The 18,354-nt window shown below is 56.9% G+C and overlaps 2 protein-coding genes across 21 annotated transcripts in view; one reads left to right on the top strand and one right to left on the bottom strand.

The window, feature by feature from the left end:
- NCOR2 (nuclear receptor corepressor 2) overlaps nucleotides 1–13,099 on the bottom strand; it is a 182,754-nt gene extending 169,655 nt beyond the window's left edge. For all 20 annotated transcript variants that reach the window (XM_066260796.1, XM_066260804.1, XM_066260812.1 and 17 more), the window contains exon 1: nucleotides 12,792–13,099. The gene's annotated coding sequence lies outside the window, so the exon portion shown is untranslated. The remainder of the gene's footprint in view (nucleotides 1–12,791) is intronic.
- Nucleotides 12,142–12,940, top strand: LOC136322510 (putative uncharacterized protein C1orf229). The gene is made up of 2 exons (XM_066254475.1): nucleotides 12,142–12,353; nucleotides 12,649–12,940. The coding sequence occupies exons 1-2, from the start codon at nucleotides 12,142–12,144 to the stop codon at nucleotides 12,938–12,940; spliced, it is 504 nt and encodes a 167-aa protein (XP_066110572.1).
- Nucleotides 13,100–18,354: the final 5,255 nt, after the last annotated feature.

The raw sequence follows: 18,354 nt of genomic DNA on the forward strand, positions 1-18,354 counted from the left end.
GGGGCGGCTGCCCCACTCGGAGGACAATGTCTGGGGTCGTTTCCCTGGAGTTGTTTCCAGTTGACACAATGCAGAAGGGGGGAGGGAACCACTGTCATAAAGACCAGGGAGGCTGCTAAATGAACATCCTATGATGCGCACAGAACAGCCCCCCAAACAGAATTATCCGGCCCAAATGATGGACTGAGATATCCTGCTGCATGCATTCTCTCAGCCATCCACTGAGCATCTAATGCATGCAGGGCCAGCCAGGGAAACGAGGTCCCATGCCACGCAGGCCCTGCAGGGCGCAGACGGGACTCAAACCCGGTTCAGTGGACTCCAAGCCACAGCCCAGACCCACTTAGTTCCTGCCCCCCAGGAGTCTGGCCTGGAGAGGGGGCTGCAGATTTCATGACATCTCACCACCCACACTGCAATTCCACGCGGCAGAGCTCAGAGCAGGCGGGTCCTTCTCATCCAAACCCACATGACACTGTGACTCTGACTGGGGGGGGGGGGGGGGAGAAATGTGGTCATCTTTTTTTTTATTTGCAGGCTTTTTGTTTCTTAATTCTCTAATTTACGGAAAAACGTCTGTTCTGCCTCTAAAAAACCAAAATACGTCTTTTCCGCAAGGCAGCTGTCAAACCACAGCCCCACCCGAGGACTTGGATGGGGAGAACTCACAGCCCGCCTGACCTGCGGCAGCACAGTGAATGAAGTATCAACCTGGAATGCTGAGGTTGCTGGTTTGAAACCCCTGGTTTGCCTGGTTAAGGCACATACATGAAGCAACTACTACAAGTTGATACTTCCCATTTCTCCCCCTCTTTCTTTCTCTCTCTTTCCCTCCCATAGCCATGGCTCAAATGGTTCGAGCAAGTTGGCCCTGGGCACCAAGGATGGCTCTGAGGCCTCACCTCATGCGCTGAAATGGCTTGGTTGCGGAGCAGCAGCCCTAGATGGGCAGAGCATCAATCATCCTGTAGGGGGTTGCTGGGTGGATCCCAGTCAGGGTGCATGCAGGAGTCCGTCTCTCTGCCTCCCTGACTCCCCACCTCTCACTTAATAAAAAATAAAAAAAATTTAAAAAGAGTCCACACCCCAATTCAGAGGGTGGGGTCCAGTGTTGCCCCAGTGCAGCATCTGGAAAAGCCACAAGTGGTGACTCCAGCCCCGGGGCTCCCGAGAGGAGAAAGGACAGCACCTGCCTGAGCACCCCAAGGCACTTGGAGAAGAACATCCCAACACCACAACCAACCAGTGTGGCGGTCTCCAGTGAATACGCCGGTCCTGGGTCGCGTGTCCCCATGACACAATGCTACCTACACAGAAGTTCAAGTCTGTCCACAAGATCTAACTGTCCCCACACATCACAAAATCCTGACTTTAAAAATAATAGTAACTATAGCATGGTCTCTACCTGCCTTGCAGAGGACCCATCAAATCCTACAGGTAGGTGCCATTTCAGTCCCCCGTTTTACATATCAGGGAAACTGAGACACGGAGGGACACGATAATATGGAGAACGATGACTCAGACTCAGAACTGGTAAAAAGTGGTCACCGGGGTGGAGGCAGGGTGGGGTGGGGTGGTGTGGTGTAAGAACTGAGCCATCAGAATCTCTGCTCATGCCTGACCAGGCGGTGGCGCAGTGGATAGAGCATCCGACTAGGACATGGATGATCCAGGTTTGAAACCCCGAGGTCGCCAGCTTGAGTGCAGGCTCACCAGCTTGAGCCCAAGGTCGCTGGTTTGAGCAAGGGGTCACTCGCTCTGCTGTAGCCCCCGGTTAAGGCACATATGAGAAATCAATCAATGAAATGAACAACTAAGGAGTGGCAGCAAAGAATTGATGCTTCTCATTTCTCTCCCTTCCTGTCTGTCTGTCCCTAACTGTCCCTCTCTCTGTCTCTCTCCGTCACAAAAGAAAAGAATCTCTGCTCATAACCGGCGCTCCCTCCCTGCAGAGCGGAGCACTGGAGAAGGTGCAGCTGCACGCATTTTTTTGGCCTGGGGGGTAGGGGATGAGACAGCGCCCCAGGCCCTGTAGGGACCCGGCAACGACAGACCTGAGCAGACCAGAGCATAAAAACGTAGATGAAATGGGCCACACGTGCTGTTGAGACGTGGCTATCACATACCTCTGGGGAGCGGGCCTGGGTGACCTGAATGTCACCTGCAGGGTTTTGTTGTTGTTGTTTTAAATAAAAGGCAGCCACCTGGACCTAAACCAAGGCTGACAAGTGAATGCCCACCCCTTCCCAGCCGCCCGCAGGGGTCTCGCTGGCCCCCAGACCCCACAGGCCACGCACGAGCTGGGAGAGAGCTGGGAGAGCCGTGGTCCCGGGGGCCAGTCTCCAGAGCCTCCTCGGGCAGAAGCTCTCCTCACCTAAGGATCGGGTTTCATTTAATTGCAAGCTTCAGGTTCCTGGACACAGGCCCAGGGGCCTTTGAGGTGGAAGCCTGGGCCATTTTCTTCCTCTTTTCAATGAAGCCGGGAAGGAAGCAGCGTGTGGCCTCGCTGTCTGTTCCGAGAATCTGGAACACAGGCCCCTTGGGGACAGGGCCGTGGAGAGAGAGGCCTGGTCCGGGCGAGCCATCCTTGGCTCCTCACGGGTTGGGGACAAACGGGAGCTGGGGTGTATTTTTTCCTGGCCACTCCTGGGGGTCAGGTGACCACCCTGGATTTGAAGGAATTAAGAGAACAGGAAAAGATGAGCACAAACCAACACCCCAACCTCATACCCCACTTCCCAGCTCCGGGCCCCCCAGGGGGCCTCTCTGCGAGCTGTCTTCCCTGCAGGTCAAGGCCAAGGTCAAGGCCAATTTCACCAGCAGTCTAGTCACTCCATGTCAGAGGCGGAATCAGGAAGCCCTGGGGCTGACCCAGGGGAGCAGAGAACAAGGGGGTGGGCTGGAGGGTGCAGACAACTGACGGTCTCCCAGGAGTCACCCACACATCATTCCCACCAGAACCTCAACCCGTGGACCTGACCTGAGGCCCTTAGGACCCTGAAGGGGTCTCTGACTCCTGCTTGGCCCCTCCACACATACCCGCTCCAGGTCCCCCAGTTCCACTCCTGGCCCAGGGGTGACCTGGCGGAGACACCTGGCAAGACCTGGGGCAGCATGTCCCTGTCCCCACCCCTCGCCCCCCAGTCCAGTGGGTTTGCCTCGTTAGTCTAACGAGCAGGCCCCAGTGCCAGGCAGTTGCCATGGCCACAGAGACACCACACAGCACCAGGCGATACTCCCAGAGGGTCTGTGGCGGGCCTGGAGTTCAGAATGAGGACAAGCAGGGCCCTCCGAGGCACCCCCGCCCCACAGGCTCCCTACAGGCACCGTGGGGCCCAGCCTCCGGGGAACTGACCGGGACCTTCCAGTCGACAGCATCTCCCAGAGACGACAACCCTCCCCCACCACAAAGAAAACTCCCCTCCCTAACCCCCAGCCCTGCCAGAAGTCACACACAATGACCGCTGGGCAACTGGCCAAGCGGAGGTCAGGGGTTGGCCAGGACCTGGCAGACAGACTCCCAAGGTGGGGAGAAGGTTCTGGAAGACAAGAAGTGGTGGGAAGCCTGATGGAGACCCGAGTAAGTCAAGTCACTTACTCGCTGTGGCCCTACCAGGCATGCAGAGAATGGCCACAGGGAACGGACAGACTCAGGGACACCAGGGAGAAGGCCACCCAGGCCGCGGGCAAGAGGGCGGGTGAGAGTGACCCCCACATCTGCAGCCTGTGCCTCACACTCTGGGAGGAAGCCCTGAGGAGGGTCTGAGGTGAGGGAGGGCCATGGGTCCTGCGTGGAACACGCCGGGGTCGGAGGCCCCTTAGGGACATCTGTGAGCAGTGAAAAGGATTCAGGAGGCCCCCAGACCCGCCTGCCTCCCTGGGGGCGGCTTCAGGGGTTTGTGAGCCGGAGACAGCGGTTAGGACAAGGCCTGACTCCGGCCTCAAATGGCCCCTTGGCTCCCTTCAGCTGTGAGGTCGCGTCACTCGCTGCCCCATTTCCCTGCTGGGTAGACTGAGGTGCACAGAGGCTCTGGTCCTGTCCCAGGTCGCAATGCGCGGCCTGCAGGAAACTGATGCAGGAACTCAGACCTGCAGCTCATTTGAGCTCTGTTCATAACAAGCCCCTAAACACAGTCACCAGAAACCACGCCAACCCCAGGAGGCAAGAGGTGGGGCCCAGGAGAGACAAAACCCCGGTCTTCCTCCGAGCCCCCCAGCCCCACCCCCAGCGCAGCCCACCCAGGCTCGCTTTTTATCCCCCACTTCCTCCCCAGTTCAAAGACTCGCCCCGTCAGCAGAGGAAAGCAGAGGCGTCTGAAAGCATCAGCACAGCGCTGGGGTTGGTCCCTCAGTGTAGACATACCTGCAGGACAGCCAATGCCACCATCTCAGATCCCTGGGTACACAGTGTGACACTCTACCCCAGGTGAGCTTGTAATCAGCCCCACGCCAGGGCCTTCTCTCAGGCCATGTAGCTCTCAGGGGGCACAGGGCCTCCAACAGGGACATCCTTTACCGTCCATCTCACTCCCTGTCATCTTCCCAAGTCTGACTGATGGACATTCAAAGATCCCAGGTGCTGGCCTGACCTGTGGTGGCGCAGTGGATAAAGCGTCGACCTGGAATGCTGAGGTCGCCGGTTCAAAACCCTGGGCTTGCCTGGTCAAGGCACATATGGGAGTTGATGCTTCCTGCTCCTCCCCCTTCTCTCTCTCTCTCTCCCCCTCTCTCTAATAAAAATGATTAAATAAAAATCTAAAAAAGTAAATAAATTAATTAAAAAAAAAAAGATCCCAGGTGCTGACCTTGGTGAAGACACTCCGAGGGGCCAGTCATTGGTTTCCTCCTGAAAGATTTGGTCCGGAGGCCACTCACCCGCCTCTCACCCCATCAGCCCTCGGGGGAACAAGCACGAGAACACCTTGTACAGTCTTTTCTTGACCCCTGGCCCACTCCCACCCACCCCTCAAGAGCTAAGAAACTTTCAGGACGCCAACGAATAGATAAAAATCAGAGAGCAAAGGGGAAAAAAGTCAGGGACGAACTAATCGAAAACCAGAGCGAATTACATAAAACCGAAACACAGACCAGACCAGACCAGACCACACCCCGGCAGGCAGGCTACAAATCTGGCTCTGAGCTTCCTACCAGCCCAAGCAAAGAGGGAAACAAGATGGGTCATAAGTTAACTTTGCAGGAATTGTGAAAATGACGGAGCATGTTACAGAAGGTGAATGGAGCCCAGGACAGAGAGGATGACAGCCTCTGGCATCATATGAGGCCAAAAAACCACGCCAAAAGCCAGCCGCGACTGCCCACTGCCTTAACCACCCCCTTCCCGCTGCGCTCCACAGCAGCCAATGAGACCTGTGCGCGGGAGCATTACTCAGCAAGAACCGTGAGCGGGCCAAAGGGAGGGGGCTTCGGGCCCTCAGTGTGGCCCTCCAGCTCCCCATCCTCTTTGGGCCCCAACCACAGCGAACACCCCCGGAAGGTGATGCTACATCGTGGAATAGTACTCGCCCAGAAAGAAGAATGAAATCTCAACCACTGGAGACAGTCTGGGTGGACCTAGAGGGAAGGAAGTCAGAGAGACAAGTACTGAATGTTTCCAATCACATGCGGAACCTAAGGGACGAAATAAATGAACAGACAGAAGAGAAACAGACTGAGACAGAGAGGAGAGACTGATAGCTGCCGGAGGGGAGAGACCTGGCGGGGGGAGGGGGGGCGGATGAAACAGACTGGTCGTTACAAAATACACAGGGAAGTGAAGTACGGCCTCGGGAAGACAGTCATACAGTGGTAACTGTGTACGGGGCCAGGTGGGTACCGGACATACCAGGGGAACAGTCTATAAAGTACATGATTATCTAACCACCAAGCTGCACACCTGGAACTAATAAAGAATAGTACTGAATGTAAACTGTAATGGAAAATTTTTTTAAAAAAAATTTAAGACAGCCCTGGCCAGTTGGCTCAGTGGTAGAGCGTCGGCCTGGCATGCAGAAGTCCCGGGTTCGATTCCCGGCCAGGGCACACAGGAGAAGCGCCCATCTGCTTCTCCACCCCTCCCCCTCTCCTTCCTCTCTGTCTCTCTCTTCCCCTCCCGCAGCCGAGGCTCCACTGGAGCAAAGATGGCCCGGGCGTTGGGGATGGCTCCTCGGCCTCTGCCCCAGGCGCTAGAGTTGCTCTGGTCGCAACAGAGCGACACCCCGGAGGGGCAGAGCGTCACCCCCGGTGGGCGTGCTGGGTGGATCCCAGTCGGGCACATGCGGGAGTCTGACTGTCTCTCCCCATTTCCGGCTTCAGAAAAATACAGAAAAAAAAAAAATTTAAGACAAAAGTTAAAAAATAAATAAAAGAGAATGAGGCAGCTCCCGGTCAGCGTTGGGCAAGCATTTCTCAGAAAGGGCCAGCAAATAAATGGGTTTGGCTGCGTGTGGGCCCTCTGACCTCCGTCCTACTCCTCCGTCCGCGCACCCCATGGGAATAAACTCATGGGGCCACAGCCCAACTGAGCTCAATGTGCGGACGACGGAATTGGACATTCGCAGAATTTCACATGCCATGGAACAGTCGTCGTCTTTCTTTTTTCAACTGCAGAAAAGATATGAATACCATTCTTAGCCCACATGCCGTACCAAAACAGGAAAGGGGGCTCGGTCTGAACTGCGGGCCGTAGCTGGCTGACCAGAATGAATGCCAAGGCGTGTTATAATTTAGGGGAGGGAAGCGAGATACCGTGTGTGCACGTCTGAGTCCATCGACAGCGGGCACATGGCCAGAGCATGGGGGGGGGGGTCTGTCCACGTGCATGTCTGCCGCAGGGGCAGGGGGCGGCGGGAAGGAGACTCCCCTCGATACCTCTGTGCACTGATTTCATGTTTTAACACACCCAGGCATTTGCTTTTACAAAAATGACTTCTTTATACGGCCCAAAGCACATGGCAGGGTTTCGCAGTGTGTTCCTTTTTGGTTTCTATTTTCCAAATGACAAAGAGAAAGCAACGTTATCCCACCTCCCCACCCCCCACAAAAAAGTTTGTCAAGCAGTTATCTCTACAAAATGATGTCCATGACGTATTAGCGCATGGTAGGAAAAAATACGCAGCGTGATAAGTGATAGCACTGATGGAAATAGGGCCTTCGCGACACGTCGTGGGGCAGTCCTCCGTTCCCACCAACGGGCCCCTGGCCCATGCACCTGAGCTCGGCCCTCGGGACTCAGAGCTGCCCATGCTGCACAGACCTGGCGCTGCCTCCCTGTGCTCAAGACATGACAGCCAGCAAAGGAAAAGGGAACACGAGAGCCCAGAGGTCCCAATCTCGGGGACAGCGGCCTGAACTCGGGCGTCTGACCCTGAGTCAACAGAAAAGGCAAATCCCTGAAGCCACGCTGCCCACAGAGGCCACTAGCCACGTGGGGCTATTCAAATGCATAAAAATTAAGTAAAACAAGAAGTTCATGCTTGGTCAGTCACACTAGCCTCACTTCAAGAGCTCGATGCCACGTGCGGCCATGGCAACGGTGCTGGACAGGGTGGTTCCAGAACGTTCTCCCACCACAGAGAGGACTACAGGCCGGAGCCGCCCCGGAGGCTGGGGGGACAGAGGAGGTAGTGAGATCGGGATGTAGGGGGCCAACCCTGGGGGGAGCACCAGGCAGAGAACACACAACGAGCAAGGAAACCAGCAGAGGCCCCGAGCCAGGCCCGGCTCCCAGACACCGGACCTGATCCGTCACCCAACCCCGCGCCTGTCTGATTAGGCAGCCCGTTAGCTACAGCCACACGTGTCTGTTTAAATTTAAGTTAATTAAAACGAAATAAAATTACCAGTTCAGTCGCACTAGCCACATCTCAAGTGCTCAACAGCCACACACCCCTAGTGGCTCTGGTGGAGGACAGCAGAGACCTAGGGCATTTTCCTCCTTCCGGGGAAACAGGTTGGAAGGAGCTGCTCCAGGCTGTCATCTGAGATGGCAACACCCCATCCCCTACCCCCAGTTAAGGATAAGGAAACTGAGGCTAAAAGATCAGAGACTTCACTCAAGCAACTGATGGAGTCCCGAATTGAACTGAAGTCTAATTTCAAAGGAGCCCTTCTTAACCCACCCCCACCCCCACACTCAGGGGGAAGGGAGCTCGGTCCTCCCTTAGGAAGCCCTCCCTGTCTGTCCTTGCCCCCCCCCCGGCACTGTCCAGCTGCCCCAGACCTCCAAGGTCCCGAGTGGAATAGCAGAGGCAGGGGGCTGAGTCCATCTGTAAATCACCCACCAGCCCAACAGGACAGGAGCCTGCTGTCTTCCAGTGGGCCACTAGCCTAGGCCTTGGGCTCAGCGAAGAGACCCGTTCCACGAGCCCTTTGAGAGGAGGAATGGGTCGTGTCCAGCCAGCCTGTGGGAGACGACCTGGATTGGACGAATTTTACAGGGAAGCCCTCGCTCTCCAGAGGGTGACCCAAAACAGCAGCATCAGCCACATATACCACGAGGCTAGGTCCTAACGACAAAGTCAGAAGGATCTCATCATCGCTCCCATCTTAGAGAGGAGCCAACTGAGGCTCAGAGAAGTAACCTACCCCAAAGTCAAACAGCTGAACATCAAACCCAACACACACACTTTCTGTCCCTTGACCCTGGTCTACTACCACCCCTGGCCGTGGGCAATGTGCCCACTTTATAGACCAGATCACCTGACCCGAGCAGAGCAGGGATGGCCCCTGGGCATGCTGCTCAACCAGGACTAAGCCAGGGACTTAAAACTCGCAGGAACTTGCAACGTTCCAGCCTCTGCCCTCCTGGGGATCGCTAACTGAACACTCCCAGGCTGTGCTCTACTGTTTGTTTCCAAGGACTCTTTACTGCCCTATGAACCAAATGACCCTTTCTCCAGGGCTGGTCTGAGCCAGGGACAGAAGCCTCACTTTGGCCTAAAAAAATAGAGACTTGTTAACAATGATGATGGTGATGATTTCAAACATTATGAGCAAAAAGTCACACCACTGTTGCAACCTCTGACTGTCCTGGCCCCGCTGACCTCTCAAATGGGAAAAGGCTGTCTTCTCCCGGGACCTCTCAAGTTCTCCAGCTACCAAGTGCCCCCAGGGCGGCAGGACAACCTGCAGGTACTTGTCTGGTGTAGCCCTCCGGGGCCCAGTTTGCAGCGTGCTGAATAATTCAAAGCCATGTTTTCATCTCCAGATAAACAAGGCCCAGTCGCCAAAAAGAATGCCAATTTTGCATGAATGCTTAAGATAAAAAAAAACAAAAACAAAAAAACTAAACTTCAGGGACAGGCCAGGCCTGCCACTAGTGCTGGTGCCGGTGCCAGTGAGGGTGCTGGTGCTGCCCCCCCCAAAAAAAGCCTGAAGAGGACAGGTTCTCAGTCTCATGCCCCTGGGGCAGAGATCTTTTGGTGTTCAACTAAGACACAGGATTTCTTCACCACCCTAGAGCAGTCTGCAGTAAATTCTTGCTGCACCAACATGACCTTGAATAACCCCAGGTCTTTACCCTATCCAAACTGCATGACCCTGGGCAAATCGCTTCATCTCTCTGTGACTCAGTTTCACCATCCATAAAGTGGAATGATGATAACTGCACTGACCTCACAGGGCGAGAATGAGGAGTAAACATGTGGACTCCTGTGGAGCACAGAAACTGGCACATAGTAAGTGCTTTAGGTTTGTTGACTGTTATCATTACTGTATTATACATCTGTATAGATAATGCATCATATATGCAATATTTTCCAGCTCCTAGACTAAAAGTTCACTTGACAGGCTATAAAATCCATTCCCCCCACTGCCAGGATTCTCAAAGGATGCCAGCTGACCTTTCCTAAGCATCATTTCCCGGGGGACCCCTTCGTACTTAAGACTACACCCCTGGCCTGGCCCTCCCTCTCCCCTGGGAGCCTGGGGCAGGACCCACCAGCTCCTGCAAGCTGCTCTCTTCCAGGGAGCCCCGTCTCTGAGACGTCACTTGGGGAGGCTGGCTGTTGCTGGCTCTGAGAGATGAAGAGGAAACAGAGGAGGGAACACACGCGCACACATGCACAAACACACACACACAGGTCCTCAGCCCCCTATTGTCAGAGGTAGCATCAAATGTGCCCTTGATTTTTAGTTTGGAGAGCTGTCAGGAGGGAGGGGTGAGAGCCTCAGCTCCCCCTGCTTCTGGCAGAGTTCGGTGTAAGTGCAACCCCCCCCCCTCAAAAAAAATCTGAGGGAACCACCAACTTCTCCGCCCACAGGCCTCAGGTGGCGGGTGTGAAAAGAAAACAAGATACACCCCCACGTTGCAGACAGATGGAAGCCAGGCCTGGCAGCCTCCACACCCAGCCTGATTGGCCAGACACCGGGGGCCAGGACTCCTGGGGCTGCGTTCCCACGCATCAGTCAGCCAGCCAGTAGCCAGCCAGTGGCCAGCGGCCATCTCCCCAGCCCCACTCCAGAGAACAGTGAAGCCCTCCCCAGCGTGAGGCTTCCGTGCTGCTGAATTCGTGTTTGCAGAGCTCTCAGAAGTCTGTAGGAGATGGTGTGTGTTATTAATTGAAGGGGAAAGAGCAGATTATGCCAAATAAATCCTTCCTTCGTAGCCAAACCCAGGCTGCAGGAGGGAGGGGGGTGCGCACAGCCCCATGAGGGGTCTCCATCCCTCACCGGGGCCTGACAGCCACATTACCATCTACATGGATTCGTCAATAGTATTGATCCTGAGCAAGCGTAAATAGCTCAGTGGGAAGAGGCCAGGGCTGGAGCCCACTTGCTCCCACCCTCTGTCTGGGCACCCGGTGGCCACCCAGCCACCAACTGGCGGCCGTAATTTCCAAGCAGGGACAAGGCAGCAGGCGTGGGGAAGCCAGACAGAGCCCTGGATGCCCCCCCCCTCCGTGGCACCACCACCAGCTCTTCGGGCACAGCTGGCATCTGTCTGTTCAGTGAGCAGGGAACACCACCTGCCCTTCTCCATTCTCAGGGGTAACAGCCGAGGGGATGGAAAGAAGGCCCCTCCCCTCACCAAATTCCCTACTCCCCAGAGCCACAACCTCACCGGATTTCCTGGTGGTTGGATTAAAGGCCAAGTTTTAGAACCCAGGAATGACAACAGTGGCCACAGGGACACATCCACCTCCCATATATGATTACCCTCAGTTCTCACAACAACCCTATGAACTATTATTGTCCCCCTCTACAGATAAGAAACCTGAGGTGTGCACAGAGAAGTTAAGTAGTTTGTCCAGAGTCACACAGCCAGTTGAGTGGAAAAGGTAAAATTCGAACCCAGGGAGTTGAGCTGCAGAGTCGGCTGCCTATACCAGTTCCCACCTCTTCCTTGCCCCTGACTGCTCTCTTCCACCTCTCTCCCCCAATCAAAAATAAAATAAGAAAGCCACCCACAACAAAACAACATTGCCCTGGGACACCCTTCCATCTCCCGCCAAGCCCAAAGAGCCCCTTAGATCAAAGCAGCCACAGGACCCAGATCTGGTTTAAAAAGGGCGAAGTCAAGGCCGCTGATAACACAACCCATCGTGCCCAGAACTCCCCCATCCAGCCCGCAGAGATCTCCTCTTCCCCCTCCCTCCCTCACACATCCTTCCTCCAAATCTGCAAAAGAAAAAAATAATAATCATAATAAAACCAGTTCTCACCAACGGGGGGGGAGGGGGCGGGGGGAGAAAGTGGAGGAGGAAGGGAGGAGGCTGAACCGACAGAACAGATCCGCCTCCGCTGCCGGCACTAGACCCACAGAGACTGGAGCGCGCGACAGGCGGCGGGAGGACACTCGCTTCCCCAAAAAATAAACCTACAATGTAAAAATAACGCCAGGCGCCCCACGCTAATTGGGCCCGGGCGGCAGCAGCTCACGGGTACAGCGTGTCTCTCCCTATCGCCCGCCCGCCGGCCTTGCCTTCTCCCTTCCTCCAGCTTTTTCCTGCAAGCGTCTGGGGTGCGGAAGGCGTGCCCCACGGGCCCTCCTCTCCCCGCAGGTCTCTGGAGATGCTTCCCTACAACTATGGCCTGGGACCTCCGAGTCCAGCCCAAGTGGGATCAGCTCTGAATTCCAACTTCCCAAACTAGTGGCATCCCAAGTATCTGCACAGCCCGGGGGAGGGACCAGGAGACGGCCCAATGAGGCGTCACCAGCCGCGGGAGGCAGGCCCAGACACCAGAAACACCGGCAGCGGGGGAGGGGGGAACAACAGGCTCTTCTCCCGGGGGGGACCCCCGCCCAGCGCCCTTCGGTCCCATGCCCAGGAACGCCCACGACCAGGGCTACCCTCCCGAGATGCAAGGAACCACCCCTATGCGCCCTTCCACAGCAGCCAGACCGGGGAGCCGGGGTGCCATCTCCAGGGGCTCCCCAAACACGCGCTTCCCGCTGAAAAATAAGGCGCAGTGTCACCCCCCAACTCTAGGGCTTCTATGGGAAAAGGCAGGCGTATGGCGGCCATGCCCCACAAGGTGGGGGGCTGACCTCCGCAGTTCCAGAGCACCCCCCACGCCCGCCCCCCCCCACACACACACACCACTTCCCTCCTTCCCGCCCCCTCGCTGGGGAGCTGGAGTTCCCCTAAGTTCCCCGGTGCCCCCACGCACGCGGGCTGCAGTGGCGGTGGGCGCCTTGCTCCCCGGCAGGCCAGCCCCCGAGAGCGCCAACTCAGGAGTGCAGAGACCCCGCCAACTCCGCCGCGTGCGCCTCCCGCTCTTCTCCGAGTCCCCCGGAAGCGCGCCCTGCGCCTCCCCCCGGCCCTCCGCAGGGACCCTCGACCCCAACTCACCTCGCAGAGGTGGTGGCGGCGGCGCCCAGGCTTCGGGGCGCGCTCCGGCCGCCCGGGCGCTCAGGCAAGTGGCGGTGCGGATCCGGCTGGGGGCGCGCAGCAGGCCCGGCCTCCAGCGGGGGCGCGATCCTCCCGCCGCCGCCTCCTAGGGCGCCAGCCGGAGGACCCCGGCCCGCAACTTGGCGTGCATGGCGGGGCGCAGGACGCGGGCGCACGGATCGGGCGGGGCGCGGGCGGACGCAGGGCTCCAACGCGGCCCGGCCTGCCCGCGGCTCCGCTCCCCGGCGGCGGCGGCGGCGGCGGCGGTGGCGGCGGCGGGAGGGGGAGGAGGGGGCGGGGCGGGAGCCCGGGAGGCGGTAGCTCGGCCTCCCAGCTCCCCGCTCCCCGCCCGCACCGACGCGCCCGGCCCGGCCCCCTCCGGCTCCTTAAAGAGCCCGCGTCACCTCCGCTGGTCCCGCGCGTCCTCACTGGCGCGCGCACACGCTGCTACACCGACACGCACTCACTGGAGCGCGCCGCCGACTTTCTTTTTAGGCTTCCCCGAAGGAGGAAGAGTGCTTTCCCCTTTCCCTTCTCCTCCCCCTCTTGGGCCGCGCATCGTCGTCCTCGTCCTCCTCCTCCCAGCCCCTGATACTTGAAGGAATCCCGTTTCAGCTATGAAGTGGTAACTCAGGAGTGGCCAGTGTATGAGGAGGGGATGCCTGGTCAGGGCCACACATGGGCCCTTTCAGGGACACACACAGCTGTGCAGGGATACGCGGGGTGGAGCTCACTCGGGAGCTGGAGCTCACGGTAGGACGCGGGACACACCAGGGGGCATGCACCCTGGGCCCTCGGCAGACAGATGAGGTTCAAGTGAACGAGGGGGGAAACACAAGCCCCCACGCAAAGGGAACGCAGCCTGGGACCCAGACTCCAGTGGAAGATCACCCACAGGCAAACGCTGGGCCACGCACACGAGTTCACACACCCGCAGGCCCACGCGCTACAATGTCTGTTTCCTGAGGGCGGGGACTGCTGCCTATTCCCTGCTCTTACACAGCAGGGAACGGCCATTCGGGGACATTGGGGGACACGGTGCGCAGACTCGATGCTGCACGGCCATTCCGGGACACTGGGGGGCACGGTGCCCAGACTCATCACGCTGCAAGGCCCCACACCTCCCGCCACCGCCCAGACTGCACAGCACGCAGGCTCCCAGACAAGTACGCAGGTGGACACTCGCAGACACACGCAGGCACTCCTCTCCAGCAGGAGCCCCACCGGCTGCCCCAACAACTGTGTGTCCTCGTTTGCCCCTCCCAGGTGGCCCTGCAAACCAGGGGAGATGTTTTTAAACAGCAGAGGGCACTGGGGGTGCCAGGCCTGCAGCCTCCCTTCTCCTCTCTGCCTTTCCCTCCCTTCCCCCCCAAGAGGTTGGAGAGTTCGAATTTTTTTTTTTTTTTCAGTTCAACTTTCCTTTTTTGGAGCAACATCTCAGCAGATTCAGTTCTGCCATCTGCCAACATCTGAGAACCCCTGGGGGCATGGGGAAAGGCTGCGGTGAGAGGCGGCCACACCGAGTCCGGGAGCCTGGACGTGCTCAGGCCTCCAGCCAGCAGCAGGGCTTGTCTGCCACCCCTGTAGCAAATATATATGTGCCTCCTCTCGGGGGTTCTTTGAGGGGGGAGGGGGTTACCTGGGGCTGACGGACTCTGAAAAAAAGGAAGTGTCTGTGAAGGGGTGAGGAGCCATGTGCAGTTTGGAACAGGAGGGGGGGGGTCACAGGTCAATGTCCCCACGCTCCCTGTTCTGTCTCCACCAGCTGCCCAAGTAGACAGTGGGAGTCCGCAAGCAAAAAGCCAGACCTGCAGAAGGCCCGGCCCTGAGAGAAGAGGGAATGGGAGAGGGAGGGGAAGGGAGGGCCCGAAGAGGGAAGTCCTCCCCACCAGGCCACCCCCTCAGCCCACCCTCAGCCCAGCCCCACCCCACCCCAGTGTCACCTGAAACTACTTCAGGGATTTGCATCTCTATGAGATTGTGCTCAAGATTGGGCACTGGAAATGGCGAGTATTTTCAGGATTTCTTGTCCCAGCCCCTGCCCCCGCCCAAAGTTGCCCTGAGGCTTTGGCTGAGGCGGTGGGCTTACGAGAGGGTCCGTCAGATGTGTAATGTCTCAGGGGTTGCCTTAAGACCCACCACACTGCAGATACAAATGCCCCAGGCCCCGGAGAAGGGGATGGAGGGGGCGGGAGGCATTGATAAGAAGAGAATTTGCCCTTTTTTCTTTCGCACTCCTGGCTCTTCAGTTATTAATCCCATTCTCATGGGCTGCAAGTGCATGTCCTCAGGAGCTTGTGAAGTCCCCCCAGAAACCCTCAGATGGGGGGGTGGGGGTCCTGGGATTGATCCCACATTACTGGTGGGGAAACTGAGGCCCAGGGACATCAAGAACCTAAATCCCTGGACTTACTCAGCTACTGATTCCAGATGGGTCCTCAGAACCCTGTCTCTGAAGGAATGAGCTGCAAGGGGTCTCCACTGACCCCCTGCCCACCCCCAGCACCCACAGACTGGCACCCCACTCCCCAGTTACTACTCTGTACACCAATTGCTACTAGGCTAAGAGCTCCCCAAACATGTCATTGAGCCTTGATGATGGAAAAACTGCCAAAAGACCCACTTTATAAGTGAGAAGACTGAGACTGTTAAGGGTCACCCAAGGACACTGGACAGCAAGTACAAAGTAAATGGCCCTGACCAGATGAGAACTAGGTGAGGGATGTCACATACACCCAGGGGGCTCTGGCCTTATTAGGAGCCAAATTCTGCCCTTAGGCTATGTTCCCACTGTCCCCCTTCCCCTCCTAAATATGCAGCAAAGTTGTAAACTCATCCCTGCCTCAGGACCTTTGCACTTGCTGACCCCTGCCCCCACCTGAGGCAGTAGCAATCTTCTAACTTCAGATCCCAACCCCGAAGTCACTATCTAAAACCCCCAAGGCACTTGCTAACACATTACCCTATCCATGCTTTTCTTTTTAAGATTTTATATTATTTATTGATTGTACAGAGAAAGGAGAGAGAGAAAGGAGGGTGGAGTTAAGAGGTTTCAACTCTAGTGGCTTCTCCTTCATTGTTCATTGCTTGCTTCTCATATGTGCCTTGACCAGGGAAACCTGGGGTTTCGAACCAGCAACCTCAGCATTCCAGGTAGACGCTCTATCTACTGCGCCACCACAGGTCCGGCTCCATAACAGCAGAGACCTCCTCTGACTAGCTGGCTGTTGTACTACAGTACATAGTAGGCACTCAATTAAAATGCACAGAGAGTAAATAACCCATGTGGCATAGGAGAGAAGGGGGCGGCTGGATCAGGCTCGCCCCTGCACCCCCTGACTTCTAGCACTCGCTCCTCTGGAATGTTTCAGAGTAGAGCGTCTCCCCCTACCCTACCCCGTGGGTCTCAACCTTTAATGTAGGTGGGGGCTCCCTGGGCACAGCGCAGGGCCTGACCCCCAGGAAAAGTCTGTTCCAGCTGACGGAGTCCATATGGGCCTCCGTGGTGTCTCCAGTAGGCCAGCCTCCTGAGGGTGAGAAGCCAGGTCCCGAGCAGGGTGCCCTGAGCCTCTCTGACCCCAGCTGTCCAAGAGCCCCAGGCTGGTTGTGGAAGCACACTCAGAGACCCCTCGTTGTCCTGGCCTCTATCCGTGACAACCCAGAAGACAGTCTGTGAACAGGGATGAGCCCAGCATGCTCACCAGAACCATGCAGCACATGTGTTTATCTTACCTTTTCTTTCTTTAAAGACTTATTGATTTTTAGAGAAAGAGAAAGAGAAGGGGGGAGCAGGAAGCATCAACTCATAGTAGTTTCTTCTCGTCTGTGTCTTGACCAGGCAAACCTAGGGTTCTGAACCAGCGACTTCAGTGTTCCAGGTTGATGCTCTATCCACTGCTCTATCCACATTCACCCTCTGTTTACGACACAAGTGTGGCCAAGCCAAATACCAAATACCTGGGGTGGGCCCACAGTGGAGGAGAGGGGGCTGTCTATGATGTGACCCCTGCAAAGCAGGAGCTCCCCAAAGCCAGTTTTCCACTCCTGCGACATCCCGTTTGAAACAGAGGGGCTAGGTGGAGGTGGGAAGTAGAACCTTCCTCAGTGGACAGGGAGTAGGCAGGAGGAGGGAAGACCTGCATTTTCAGATCATGCACCCCAAGCTTCGTCCATTCGGTTGTATACAGTAAGCACCTACTGCATGCAGGTGCTGTGCGATTACATGGCACAGATCAGCCCGGCCCTCCGAGTGGGCATCCAGTGGGACCTGACACTCCAAATCCGGAGTTGTGCGTTAAAAACCCTTTACAGGCGTACCCTGGTGTTCAAAGGGAAGTTACAATTCAGGGCACAGAGGACGGGAGGCTGGCAGACCGCCCGAGGTCCCCACCCCTTCCTGCACAGAGGAGCCCGGAGGCCCCTTCCAGTCACCCCGTTCTGTTAAACTACCATAGACGATATCACACAGAGCCCCCCCCCCAGCCACCCTTGAAACTGCACTGTCACCCCAGGGCTTCCTCTGATGTCTGAGCCTTTATTTATGACACTTCAGACAGAAGGAAGCAGGGAAAGAGATCAAACCCCTGTCTGATAGGGCCTGATTATCTCTGAAGATAAACAACTCACTTTCTCCCAGGGCTGCACTTCTGGGGTGCTCTCCCGCCCCAGTCCCTGGGCTCCTGCTTTCCCCTCTGGTCTCAGGCGGCAGCGAGATGGGGACAGAGCAGTGCACGAGGGGAGGAGGCCACAGGCAGCCTGGAGCTGAGCTGCAGGAGTGGGGAGCTGTGGTTCTGAGAGGCGGGCTGTGTGGATCCTGGGAGGTCCTCCAGGACCACAGGGGCAGCTGTGGGCCAAGCAGGAGAGCCAGCAGCGCCTTCTGATGGGGGCAGAGCTCCAACACCCGTTGTTGAGGACAAAAGCAGGTGCAGATCCATGTGTGCAGTGTGGCACTTTTTGTGCAAAATGGGATTGGAGGTGGGGGTGGTGTAAAGGTGCATCTAAGTACGTAGGTGCTTGTCTACACGTGGATACTTCCAGAAGGGTATTCATCAGTTCAAAGGTGCCTGCTCTGTGCTTCGCAGCACACTGGGTGCAGGGAATGCAGCCGTGACCATGACCCACAGAATCTCTGCCCTCCTGGAGCTGACATCCTAAAGGAGGAGAATGCATATGGCAACTAAATGGATGTAGAGGGAGGTCAGTACTCTGAGAACAAGTAAATCAGTGTGTACAGCAGGTGGTGGTGGTCAGGGAAGGCCTTGCTCAGAGGATGACAGGCAAGCAACAAGCCCATAGAGTTGAGGGAGGGAACCATGTGGTATCTGGGCAAAAATGGGATGGGCAGAGGGCATGGCTAGTGCAAAGGGCCTGGGGTAGGAACAAGAAGGAGGCTGAAGAAGAGGAGAACAGTGGATGGAGTGGGCAGTGAGGAGGGAGGGATGTGGTAGGAGCTTGGAGACATAACAGGACACAGGACAGACTGATAGCCAGGTACTGCCCGGGAGCTGAGGTTGGAGTGGGAGGG

The sequence above is a fragment of the Saccopteryx bilineata genome, chromosome 2 (assembly GCF_036850765.1).
Source record: "Saccopteryx bilineata isolate mSacBil1 chromosome 2, mSacBil1_pri_phased_curated, whole genome shotgun sequence".
Classification (NCBI taxonomy): Eukaryota; Metazoa; Chordata; class Mammalia; order Chiroptera; family Emballonuridae; genus Saccopteryx; species Saccopteryx bilineata.

Coding starts and splice junctions, on each gene's coding strand:
- LOC136322510 (XM_066254475.1), top strand. CDS start 12,142: ATGAGGCGTCACCAGCCGCGGGAGGCAGGCCCAGACACCAGAAACACC. Junction 12,354..12,648: donor AGCCAGACCGGGGAGCCGGG/GTGCCATCTCCA, acceptor GCTCCCCGGCAG/GCCAGCCCCCGAGAGCGCCA.